Source organism: Symphalangus syndactylus, chromosome 11 (genome assembly GCF_028878055.3).
Source record: "Symphalangus syndactylus isolate Jambi chromosome 11, NHGRI_mSymSyn1-v2.1_pri, whole genome shotgun sequence".
NCBI lineage: Eukaryota > Metazoa > Chordata > Mammalia > Primates > Hylobatidae > Symphalangus > Symphalangus syndactylus.
In genome coordinates, this window is record NC_072433.2 from 21352476 (window position 1) to 21366255 (window position 13780).

General features: G+C 43.4%; 1 protein-coding gene and 2 pseudogenes across 1 annotated transcript in view; all 3 read right to left on the bottom strand.

Annotated features, from left to right (window-relative positions):
• The window catches only part of PKD1L3 (polycystin 1 like 3, transient receptor potential channel interacting), an 84052-nt gene extending 77894 nt beyond the window's left edge, over positions 1-6158 (bottom strand). The window contains 2 exon segments of the mRNA XM_055298487.2: positions 4456-4578; positions 5864-6158. Coding sequence (XP_055154462.1) covers positions 4456-4578; positions 5864-6158 — 418 coding nt within the window.
• A 4239-nt stretch (positions 6159-10397) lies between these two features.
• On the bottom strand, positions 10398-11781 carry LOC129492602 (coiled-coil domain-containing protein 25-like; annotated as a pseudogene).
• LOC129492954 (ATP synthase subunit alpha, mitochondrial-like) lies at positions 11729-13504 on the bottom strand (annotated as a pseudogene).
• Between the last annotated feature and the right edge of the window lie 276 nt (positions 13505-13780).

Sequence of the window (13780 nt, forward strand, 5' to 3'; positions counted from 1 at the left end):
CTCATTGGTAGAGATAAAAGAGTTCAGAAGGTGGATGATAACATTCTTTTTTTGAGACAGAGTTTTTGCTCTGTTGCCCAGGCTGGAATGCAATGGCGCGATCTTGGTTCACTGCAATCTCCACCTCCTGGGTTCAAGCAATTCTCCTGCCTCAGCCTCCCGAGTAGCTGGGATTACAGGCATGTGCCACCACGCCTAATTTTTTATTTTTAGTAGAAACGAGGTTTCACCATGTTGGCCAGGCTGGTCTTGAACTCCTGACCTCAGGTAATCTGCCCGGCTTGGCCTCCCAAAGTGCTGGGATTACAGGTGTGAGCCACCACGCCCATCTGGCAATAACATTCTTGAACATGCCTCCTTGCATACACGAGCAAGAGTTTCTCACACACGCTGTTGGAAATGGCTAGAGAAAATCATATAACCACAATGACTATGGCTCAGCTTAAATTCGCGATCGTGAAGCTTGAGCGGCCTGCCTTCATACTGCCTGGCAGTCATACAGTTTCCACTCTCCCAGGTGACTCCCACTTCCCGCTCTCTACTCAACCTCCAACACCTGGGAGCCTCCCTCAGTCTCATTCTCAGGTCAGGTGATAACCTTGCTTTCTAACTCAAGGAGAATATCAAAGCAATTTAGAGACCTTCCACGACTCTGACCATCAAATCTAGCTGCCTACCAGCACCTGTACCTGCAGAGCGACAATGCCTTCTCTCATGCTGCTACAAATCTTCCTACTCCTACCCAAAGTGAATCCCTCTAGTTGTTTGGTAGCTCAAATTAAGTACATCATTCCTGCATGCTGTTTTTTCTGTCTTAAAAAAAAACCCAACAACTTATATTGGCCTCATGAACTATTGCCCCAGCTGTTTCCTGCTCTTGAGCAAAATTACCTTAAAAATTGTCCAAACTTATTAGCTCCAATTCTTCTCCTCCCCTCTCTTTCCCTACTTTTAGGGATTGCTTTTTAAAATGTTGACAGGCTGGGTGCAGTGGCTCACGCCTGTAATCCCAGCACTTTGGGAGGCTGAGGAGACTGTATCACCTGAGGTCAGGAGTTCGAGACCAGCCTGGCCAGGATGGCGAAACTCCCGTCTCTACTAAAAATACAAAAATTAGCCAGGTGCCTGTAACCCCAGCTACTTGGGAGGCTGAGGCAGGAGTATCACTTGAACCCTCGAGGTGGAGGTTGCAGTGAGCCAAGATCATGCCATTGCACCCCAGCCTGGGCAACAAGAGTAAAACTGCATCTCAAAAAAAAAAAAAAAAAAAAGTTGACGTAAATTTGTTTTATAATTGCTTTAGTCTGTTTTGCGCTGCTATAACAGACTACCACAAACAGGGTAATTTATAAAGAACAGAAATCTAATTCTCACAGTTCTGGAAGCTGGACGTCCAATAAGGCGGCACTGGCACTCGGAGTTGGGGGAGGGCTGCATCTTCATACGGTGGAAAGCAAGAGGAGCCTGCCCTCTGCCAAGTCCTTTTATAAAGGCCCCATCCTGTTCACAAGGGAGGAGCCCTGTAGGCCAACCCACCTCTTAAAGTCCCCACCTCTTAATACGATCACATTGGCAACACCTGTTTTGGAAGGGGGTACATTCAAACCATAGCAATAATTATGGAAAACATTTAAAGAGTTCCAGTGCCAAACTATAAAACCAGGTACATTTCGAAAGGTCCTTTTTCCATCTTCATCCTTTCTGCCCTATTTTCTCTCTCCCTCATAGGTAACCATTTCCATTAGTTTTTGTTTCTCCTTCTGTTATATTTATACGTACATGTATGTATATAGGCAAATATATATGTTCTGTACCTATTTTCCACTAAAAAAAATACATCGTAGAGATAACCCCACTGCAGTAGATGGAGATTGTTATTTGTTTTTTACAACCAGTTCCCTCTTGATGGGCATGAGGATTATTCCTACTTTTTTGCTATCACAGAGAGCTACAATGAATAGCCTTATGTGTGCATCTTTTTGCACTTTTGCTGGTTTGACTTTGGGATAGATTCCTAGCAGTGGACACTGAGTCAAGGTTAGATGTATATGTAATTTTGCTAGATATTGCTGAATTCCCCTTTATTTATAAATATATAGAGATTATATCTTACTGCATTCTCACTAGCAACTTATGAGAGTACCCGTTTTCTTACGGCCTTGCCAATGGAATATGTTGTTAAGTTTGTGGATTTATGACGATCTGATAGATGAGAAAGGGTATCTCAGTTAATTTTTAATTTGCATTACTCTATTTTTTTGGCAAGAATACTGTGTAAGTGATGTGTATACTTACATCGGGGCATTTTTCTTTTTTAAAAAAAATGTAACATTATTTTGAGATAATTGTATATTCACATGCAGATGTAAGAGAAAATGCAGAGAGATGCCTGTATCCAGTTTCCAAGGGTAACATCTTGCAAGGGTAACAACAGGATATGGACACTGATACAGTCATGTCAAAAAATTTTTTTCTATTGCTATAAGAATCCCTCACATTAACCCCCACTTTTTTTTTTTTTTGAGACGGAGTCTTGCTCTGTCACCAGGCTAGAGTGCAGTGGCACAATCTTGGCTCACTGCAACCTCCGCCTCCCGGCTTCAAGCCATTCTCCTGCCTCAGCCTCCTGAGTACCTGGGACTACAGGTGCACACCACCATGCCTGGCTAATTTGTGTATTTTTAGTAGAGACTGGGGTTTCACCATTTTGGCCAGGATGGTCTCAATCTCTTGACCTCATGATCCACCCGCCTTGACCTCCCAAAGTGCTGGGATTACAGGTGTGAGCCACTGTGCCTGGCCCACATTGCCCTTTTATGGCCATGCCTACTTCCTTCCTGCCCCCATGCCCTCCTTAGACCCCAACAACCACTAATCTGTTCTCCATTTCTATCATGTTATCATTTCAAGAATGCTCAATAAATGGCACCATGGAGTACGTAACATTTTGAGATTGGCTTTGTTCACTTGGCATAATTTTCTGGAGATTGCTGTGTGTATCAATAGTTTGTTTCTTTTTATTACTGAATTGGATTCCATGGAATCCAATTCAACAACCAGAGAGATTCACTTTGGGTAGGAGTATGAAGGTTTGTAGCAGGATTAGAGAAGGCTTTGTCGCTCTACAGGTACAGGTGCTGGTAGGTGGCTAGATTTGGCGGTCCGAGCCTTGGACAGACTCCAAATTGCTTTGGTTTTTTTTCTCCTTGAGTTAGAAAGCAAGGTTATCACCTGACCTAAGAATGAGACTGAGGGAGGCTCCCAGGTGTTGGAGGTTGAGTAGAGAGAGGGAAGTGGGAAAGAGTCACCGGGAGACTGGAAACAGTATGACTGCCATGGCTGGACCACAGTGGTTTAACCATTCACCTGTTGACAGACATCTGGATTGTTTCCAGTTTTGCTCTATTATGAATAAAGCTGCTATAAGCATCTATATACATAGTTTTACATGAGCACAGGTTTTCTCTTTCTGCAATAAGAGAAATTGCTCGGTTGCATGGTAGTTGGTTTTTTTTAAGAAATCACCAAGGCCGGGCACAGCGGCTCATTCCTGTAATCCTAGCACTTTGAGAGGCCGAGGTGGGAGGATTGCTTGAGTCCAGGAGTTCGAGACCAGCCTGGGCAACATAACAAGACCCCCATCTCCACACAAAAAAATAAATAGGCTGGGCATGGTGGCTCAAGCCTGTAATCCCAACACTTTGGGAGGCCGAGGCAGGCGGATCATCTGAGGTTGGGAGTTCGAGACTGGCCTGACCAACATGGAGAAACCCCGTCTCTACTAAAAATACAAAATTAGCCGGGCATGGTGGCACATGCCTGTAATCTCAGCTACTCTGGAGGCTGAGGCAGAAGAATCACTTGAACCCGGGAGGCGGAGGTTGCGGTGAGCCGAGATTGCGCCATTGCACTCCAGCCTGGACAACAAAAGCAAAACTCAGTCTTGGAAAAATAAATAAATAAATAAATAAATACAACAACTACACACACACACAAATGCATACATACATACATAGCTTAATCCTGATCTACTTCTGCAGAAGTGAACTTCGGATAACAACCCTCTCACCCTTCATCTTCTCATCTTCCTCTGCCTTATTCTCTTCTCCTCCTTCTCTTTCCCATCCTTCCCTCTGAAGCCCAAATGCTGACTGAATTACGAGTGTGCATGTGGAAAATGGTGTCACCACTACAATTTCTCCCACACTCTGCCCAAGTCAAAACACGAGGAGGACATCAAGGCACAACTCTTCCAACTCCCAGTGGGGATGGATCCAAGGAAGTCACACCAGATTAAGTTTCTCACGCTAATCAGTATCATGAAAATCAAAAGCCCTGTATCATCCCATGGTCTACCACTCACAGACTATTTAACCAATACTCTCACATGCACTCCTTATTTAGAATCAGTTTGTAAAATTTGGGTCTTTGGTAGCATGTAGCTTTATCACTTACCAGTCTGGCAAATGAAATAGTATCTCAGTAAGCACTCGTCCCCTTTGGATGAGATCTGATGGAAGTTTCTGGACAGGTAGGTGCAGCTGGGGGGCTTTGGGGGCCCGTGGGCTGCAACGTCTGCTGAGGGGAGATCAGACCCAGATGAGCCTCATACTTGAAAGCCAGGCTTTTAGATTTATTTTTTATTATTGTTTTTGAGACAGTCTCACTCAGTCGCCCAAGCTGGAGTGCAGTGGTGTGATTTCCGCTCACTGCAACCTCTGCCTCCTGGGTTCCAGTCATTCTCCTGCCTCAGCCTCCCAAGTAGCTGGGATTACAGGCACCCGCCACCACGCCCAGCTAATTTTTGTATTTTTAGTAGAGATGGGGTTTCACCATTTTGGCCAGGCTGGTCTCAAACTCCTGATCTCAGGTGATCCATCCACCTCCACCTTCCAAAGTGCTCGGATTACAGGCCTGAGCCACCGCGCCCACCCCGCCAGGCATTTTTTAAAAGTAAATATGAAAGCCAAATTTGGCTGACTTCCAATAGATAAAAATGTAGAATTTCCTCCCATACATTATAGTTTATTTTTTCGTAGGTGTTCCTTACCACAAGGCTTAGTATTACTTTACCTACACGTTAATGAAGATGATGAGAATGATATAATAAAGGCTTGGATTTGTCTCTAAAACTTCAAGATTATGGTGCATAACTTTGAAAACACTTTGTAAGGGTTGGGTGCGGTGGCTCACGCCTGTAATCCCAGCACTTTGGGAGGCCAAGGCGGGTGGATCACGAGGCCAGGAGATCGAGATCATCCTGGCTAACACAGTGAAACCCCATCTCTACTAAAAATACAAAAAATTAGCCGGGCATGGTGGCGGCCGCCTGTAGTCCCAGCTACTCGGGAGGCTGAGGCAGAATGGCGTGAACCCAGGAGGCAGAGCTTGCAGTGGAGCCAAGATGGCACCACTGCACTCCAGCCTGGGTGACAGAGCAAGACTCCATTTCAAAAAAAAAAAAAAAAGAAAACACTTTGTAAGAAAGACAATAGGTAGATAATCTTCCTCTCAGTTTTGCGTTAGGAAACTTAGAGATCAGAATAATGAAGAGATGTTTATTAGGAAAAAAATGACCATCAAAGGTTTCTGTCTTTCGAACCTAGCATAATTCTTTTAGTGAAAGGTTAGGTAAGTTAACTTTAGATGGGTTCTAGGAAAAATTGCATCATTTTTGCTACACAGACAAATCAAAGGCTGTAGCACAAAATGGAAATATTTCAGAGGAAAGATGGTAATGAAGTAAAGTGACTGGTTTTTCTGTATACAAAAGCAGAAAGATTAAGATTTTCTTTTTTTTTTTCTGTCCCAGAATAAAATATAAGGAAGTTTCCTTCATAAACACTAAACCCCAGAGTCTTACCTGGGTATTTGTTGTCTTGATGCTTTTTCAATGGCATTACATTTTGCCCAATCCACCACTTCTTTCCTTCTTCCAGATAGGCCTGGATGAGATCTTGAACTTCCTTGTTCCAAATATGAGCTAGGAATCCTCTCTGCACATGACAGTAATGCTTTGCTTCCTCAAAGCTGCAGTGAAATCTGTTAAGCTGGTAACAATTATTTTGCCCATGTGGCGCTGGTCTGTTTAGCTCACTTCCTAGAATGATACTTGTTCTGATGTATAACCAAAGCCAGCTTCCTCCTTTGAAGAACATTTTCTCTGAATTTAGCAAGAAAAAGTGTGGGGGTTTAGCAGCTGCCTGGTCCTTTAAATATATATACTGGTGGGCTTGTCTTATTAGTATTATTCTTTTATGAATTGGGAACAATTTACCAAGGATACAAAAGGTTTTGTTTTGAGGACCCAGGTGCAGTTCCTACAAGCTGAAAACAAATAGCAGAGATCAATAAAGCAATGGCCGTTTTTGTCTGGGGCCCCACCATCTGTGTCTACCTACCAAATATGCCTTTAGCAAATAGAGATCAATTATAAAGCTGAATCTAAGCTGCACTGGGTAGAGGATGATGAATATCTAACATCTAAGTTAGTGCTGCTAAAAATTAATAAGTGTAGCTTTTTCTTTTCTGAGGCAGGGTCTCATTCTGCTGCCCAGGCTGGAGTGCAGTGGCATGATCTCAGCTCACTGCAGCCTCGACCTCCCACCTCAGGCTCCTGAGTAGCTGGGACTACAGGAGTGCACCACCATGCCCACCTAATGTTTTTTTTTTGAGATAGGGTCTTGCTATGTTGCCCAGGGTGGTCTTGAATTGCTGGGCTCAAGCCATCTGCTCACCTTGGCCTCCCAAAGTTCTGAAATTACAGGTGTGAGCCACCACACTCAGCTATTTTTTTGTTGTTGTTAAAGAAAGTTATTCTTGCAGACCCTCTAGGATTGAATTTTTTTTTCTTTGAGACAGAGTTTTGCTCTTGCTGCCCAGGCTGGAGTGCAATGGTGTCATCTCAGCAACTTCTGCCTCCTGGGTTCAAGTGATTCTCCTGCCTCAGCCTCCCAAGTAGCTGAGGCATGTGACATCACACCTGGCTAATTTTGTATTTTTAGTAGACATGGGGTTTCGCCATGTTGGTCAGACTGGTCTCAAACTCCTAACCTTAGGTGATCCACCCACCTCGGCCTCCCAAAGTGCCGGGATTACAGACGTGAGCTACTGCACCTGGCCTGACTTTTTAAAAAAATAAATGTTATTGTGTATATTTAAGGCACACAGCATGATGTCATGGGATACATATACATATTAAGAAGGTTACTATAGTAAAACAAACATATCCATCATCTCACATTAGTTACCCACTTTTTTTTTGTTTTTGTAGCAAGACCAGCTAAAATCTCATCTAGCATGAATCCTGTCTACTGTATGGTTTTATTACCTGTAGTCCTCAGTTTGTACATTAAATCTCTCGACCTGTTCATCCTACATATCTGCTACCCCCAGGACTGATTTAAATGACTGTATTCTGTCTCTTAAGTACATGCAAACAGAACTAGGCATAAACTCTGTTTTTTTTGCTTGCTTGTTTTTGTTTTTATGGGGTCTGGCTATGCCACCCAGGCTGGAGGGCAGTAGCATGATCATAGCTCAGTGCAGCCTTGAACTCCTGGACTCAAACGATCCTCTTACCTTGGCCTCCCAAACTGCAGGTGTGAGCCACTGTCCCTGGCCCATGAACTTTATCTTAAAACTCGTACATAGACATAAAAACAAAACAATATTAAATGGAAGAATGAATACAAATTAAATACAAACAAAACTGAAAACCAATGAGATCCAAGTTTTGCCAAGCTAAATGGCAGATAAACAGGGTTCTGGCCTACGACTACACAGGTTCCTTTGAATCTGGCATGCATGCTATTTTATGATATGGGGAGGATTCAGTTCTGATACCACATTTCTTTATCTGACTCACTAAAAAAAAAAAACCTCTATTCACACAGCAGGTCATTTGGTCTCCACCTGTTGCATACCCATCACATGTATTACAGCTGGTTTTTTCTTGGTGCCAAAAAGTGATTATAAACTCAAACAAATGTGGGCACTGAACCGCTCGGTAGGTTTCAGGGTTAAGATGGTTATCCAGAGAGTCCAAATTATGCTTATGTCACTCTAAAAATCAGTACAGAAGTGGTCACCAAAATTATGAAATTCTCTAAAACACAGACTGCAAGAATACATCCTGTTTGAAAAACCCTGCAGTAATCAGCCGGGCGTGCTGGCTCATGCCTGTAATGCCAGTGCTTTGGTAGGCCGAGGTGAGCGGATCACTTGAGGACAGGAGCTCAAGACCAGCCTGGCCAATATGGTGAAACCCCGTCTCTACTAAAAATACAAAAATTAGCCAGGTGTGGTGGTGCGTGCCTGTAATCCCAGCTACTCAGGAGGCTGAGGCAGTAGGATCACTTGAACTGGTTGGCGGAGGTTGCAGTGAACTAAGATTGCACCACTGCACTCCAGCCTGGGCGACAGAGCAAGACTCTGTCTCAAAAAAAAAAAAAAAAACCCAAAACAAAAACACCAAAAACACTGCAGTAATCAAATGAAAGATAAATACAGTATGATCCTCCCTTTCAAAAAGTCCAATTAGGGAAGAAAAGGCATAATAATTGTAATTAACATAGGCAGTGAAAAGTGCCAGCCTACAGGGACAGCTTAGGTGCTGCTGTGAAGGTTCAGATAAGGAAGAAATTACTTCCAGCTTTGGAACGAACATATAAAGATGGCAATATTTAGACAGATGAAATGGACATCTCGGCAGAGGAGTTGATGTGAATAAATACACAGAGGTGGGAAAGTGGAAGGTATTGATAAAGAGAAAGAAATACTTGTGTGTGTGTGTTGTGTGTGTGTGTACATGTAGGAGGTACTTGGTGGAACAGTAGTGGGAACTGTAACCAGAAAATGGGAGTGTTTCAAATGCCAGGATAAAGGGTTTGCAGTTTATTTGGAAGGTTTCTGAGCAGAGTAGTCCACCATTACAAGAGTTTGTGGCAATGGAATCATCTGGATGTGGGATGCTTTTGTTTTCAAAGTTCACAGAGCCTCAACTTCTAAACATCTTCATATACACACATAAATAAATGCATGATACATACACACATATGTTTCAAGCTTTTTTTTCAGATTAAAAAATGATACTTTATTATAACTTTTAAAATTGCAGAACATCAGGCTGAATATCATTAGACACATACACAAAACCACTCATCTCTAAAGTCATCTTCTATACCCTCTCAAAATTTGGCCAATGAATTATGCCTCAGGGAGTTTTCCAGTTCAACCCCATACATAAATGGAAACACTAGCCTTCTGGTTTTGCCCACAGTTCCAAAGTGCTATTACAGGTGGAGTATCTGTTGCAGGAAGTCATTCTTGCTGCTGTGGGTGTGAGTAAAATGTCCATCTGTATGCCTCTGGTCCTGCAGGCTTTGTTCTCTTTCTCCTCATTTGGTCTCCTTCTACAGGGGTTATCTTACATACTGCAATCAAAAGACATCTTCTGCTCAGAATCACAACAGATAGCGAGAGGTTCAAGTGAGAAGTAATGTTACATAGTAAGTTACTGAATCTACAAGGAGAAATTGAACTCGGGTTACAACTCAAATACGATTTCAAGGTAAAGAAAATAATTACTTGGCTGGCTGGTGAAATGCTTAGTTCCTTCTAAAATCATAATTGCAATATGGACTTCTGCTTCGTGCTGCATCCCAAGGCACCAATCAGGTAACCTACATCTCCCAAATGATCAACACAGCATTCCTTCCTATTTTACCCTCGGTGCTGAGAAATTACTCCTGAGCCCAGAAGTTGTTGCATAGGTGACTTGGGCGACTTGGTGCTCAGGCAACAACTGCCACAGGCCCTACCTTGATGAACACCATCGATTTCTTTAAATATGATGATACTAAGATGGAGGCCCCTGCTCAGAGGAAGCAAAGACGTAAAAGCCAGGACAGGCTGCGCTGAGGGTCACTACACTAACACACCCAGATGACATGATGGAACGTGAATACTGAAGCCAACAATCTTCTGGAACTCTCTTTTCCAAAACTCTTATGCTGTTTTTTCTAATTGGGAAATCAGGGAAAGGGAAACGTTTGCATAATTACCCACCAACATGTTCTTCTTAACAGAAGTGAAGATTATTTTAAGAATATGAAAAGAGTTTCGAGACACCTATTTTCAGGGATAGACCACAGCAACAGAAGTACTTTTCAGAGTTGGTTCATTTTAAAGTCCATCTCAAGAACAAGGCCCAGCTGGCTTTCACAAGGCACCAAGGTATGTTCTGCCAAAAGCATTTCCACTTTCAGTTATATGCTGTCAAGTTCAACTATTTTATACATATCTGATCGTTTTCTGCCAGCAAAAAAGGTAAAAATTTTTTAAACTCCAAAATCAATCATTTCTGGATAGGAAGAAGGTAGAATTTTGGTTGTATTTTATATTTCAGAACACAGATGAAACCCAAAGTTCTGCAATTGTCTCTACATTCACATCTTTCAAAGGTCCTTTTCTCCTTTTACATGAATTCATCTGAATCATGGCCATCCTGATTTGAGACATATTTTCAACTTTCATTAGTGATGAATAGCTCCTAAGTTCATCCATTTCTCTCTTCTTCGTGTCTTCTTTTTCTCTCTTTTTCGTTTCCTGAATTTCGGCTTTTTCTCATTCCTCTCTTCACCATCTCTGCATTCTTTCTCTGCTGCTAGGTCTGGGAACCACTCCACTTGGGTTTTTTCTTTTTCTTTTTTTTTTTTTTTTGAGATGGAGTCTCGCTTTCTCACCCAGGCTGGAGTGCAGTGGCGCGATCTCGGCTCACTGCAAGCTCCGCCTCCCGGGTTCACGCCATTCTCCGGCCTCAGCCTCCTGAGTAGCTGCGACTACAGGCATCTGCCACCACGCCCAGCTAATTTTTTGTATTTTTAGTAGAGACGGGGTTTCACCGTGCTAGCCAGGATGGTCTCGATCTCCTGACCTCGTGATCCGCCCGTCTCGGCCTCCCAAAGTGCTGGGATTACAGGGGTGAGTCACCGCACCCCGCTCCACTTTGTTTTTTTCTAATCGGTTCAGGATCTCACTTACTTTCTTCCCCGTTGTCACATCCTTCTGCATGTGAAAGCCTATCTGCCCCACATCCATGTCAGCTGATTTCTTCAGGTTAGACCACGGCGTATATACCACATTAAAGTTGTTCTTGCAGCCTTGAATGCTACTGGCCTTCACAAGGTGGGCGCAGACTATCAGCACATCCTTTGGAATGTCTCCTATATTCTCTCCCTTATGCAATTGAAGGTATACATGAGCCGAAGAGAGTCTGTCCACACGAAACCAGGTATCTTCAGGCCAGCCATGCTTGATCGGATCTTCATGATGATTTATGGGTTAGTAGGAGAGATATAAAACTCAAGGGCCAGGCGTGGTGGTTCATGCCTGTAAACCCAGCACTTTGGGAGGCTGAGGTGGGCGGATCACGAGGTCAGGAGATCGAGACCATTCTGGCCAAAATGGTGAAACCCTGTCTCTATTTCATATTTATCCCTTCCCATGTAAATAGTGCAGGCAGATGAATTAACGCTGCTGCTGGTGAGGTAAAACACCACGACGCTGGCGGCGGTGCAGGGACTCCACCGTGGAGCAGCAGTGTTCAGCTGTGGCGGCTGCCTGGTCTCCGGAACTCTCCTCTTTTTTTTTTATGCATTATGGAAACTTTTTAATGTGATTTTTGTACAAAAGAAGTATGAGAGTAACCCTTTTACAAATGAAACGAATTTACTAGAGCAAACGACGACAAAACTGAACTGACATTTGATGTGAATCCATAGGAGTTTAAGCTTCAAATCCAGCCAAGAAGTTTGTTACAATCTCCGTCAGCTTTGCATCTGAGTCTTCTGAGATCTTTCCATCAGCCCGGATAGTGCCAACAGGGCTTAGTGCTGGCTGACAACATGAGACAAGAAAGCATTCTCAAACTTTGTAATCTTGCTGGGCTCCAGTTTATCAAGATACCCCCTTACACCCGCATAGATAACAGCCACTTGTTCTTCAATAACCGTGGGAGAATACTGTCCTTGCTTCAGCAACTCAGTTAGATGCACACCATGACTCAAAAGTTGTTGAGTGGGAGCATCGAGGTCAGAACCAAACTGGGCAAAAGCAGCAACTTCACAATACTGAGCCAATTCCAGCTTATGGTACCTGCCACCTGCTTCATAGTCCTGGTTTGGGCAGCAGATCCAACACGAGACACAGACAGACCAATGTTAACGGCAGAGCGGATATCTCTGTAGAACAATTCTGTTTCCAAGAAGATCTGTCTGTCAGTGATGCAAATGACATTCGTTGGAATGTAAGCAGACACATCACCAGCCTGTGTTTCTATGACTAGCAAAGCAGTCAAGGAGCCACCACCAAAAGCATCATTCATTTTGGCTGCTCTCTCCAGCAACTGGGAGTGTAGGTAAAACACATCACCAGGACAGGCCTTACGATCAGGGGGTCGGTGGAGCAACAGAGACATCTGACGGTAAGCAACAGCCTGTTTGGATAAGTCGTCACAGATGATCAAAGAATATTTGCCATCGTCTCTAAAATACTCTCCCATGGAACAGTCAGAGTAAGGAGCCAGGTACTGAAGTAGGGCAGCATCTGAGGCTGCAGCTGACACCACAATGGTGTACTTCACAGCATCTGCATCTGTAAGTCTCTTCACCAACTGAGCAACAGTGGATCTCTTTTGACCAATAGCAACATAGATACAGTACAGCTTCTTCTTTTCTTCAGATCTATCATTGAAATATTTCTGGTTAATGATTGTGTCAATAGCAATTGAGGTTTTCCCAGTCTTTCGGTCACCAATAATCAGCTCATGCTGACCACGACCAATTGGCACCAAGCTATCCACAGTCTTAATGCCAGTCGGCATTGGTTCCTGCACTGAAGTTCGAGGAATGATTCCGGGGGCTTTCAGACCGACTCACTTATGGGTCTTGGAACCAACTGGACCCGTTCCATCAATAGCATTACCAAGAGCATCAACTACACGACCCAACAGCTCCTCACCGACTGGAACATCCACAATGGTTCCTGTCCTCTTCACTATACCTCCTTCCTTAGTTTATTATTTTCAAACACTACAACGCCAACATTGTCAGGTTCCAAGTTCAAGGACATATCCTTTAAGCCTGAAGAAAACTCTACCATTTCTTCTGCTTGGAACATTCCTCAGCCCATGTACATGGACAACACCATCACCAATACTTAAGACATGACCAGTTTCTTCAAGGTCAACAGAGGTATCAGCTCCAAGAATATGCTCTTTAAGAGTAGAGGACATCTCAGCAGTCCCAGTCTTCTGAAGATGAGTGTTAGAGGCATGGAGGTTCCTTGCAGCAATGAAAGATGAACCCAAAGCATTTCTGGAGACCAGTCCCGCCCATCAAGTGAGGTCATGGGCCACGGCCGCGGAGACGCACACAGACAGCATCTTTGCAGTTTCTCCACAGGTGGTACCTCCACAGCCGCAGCCTCTGGACTGACTGGGACCGTTTCAAGCATTTTTAAATGAAACCTGATGTTGATGAAATCTCTGAAAGTCAAGTCAGGTATCTTACGCAGTGCTGTAATTTCATTTCAATCCTTTTCATAAAGGGTAAAGTACTTGTATATACTCTTTCAATACATGCTTTATCTAAGACACAAGCACTCTGTCAATAAAAGTTTTAATTTAAACGATCAAAAAATTGGTGAGAGAGTGCTCAGAACTGAGGATCAACATGTAAATAGTTTTTTGTCCCAGATGAGTAATGATTTATGTTGACTA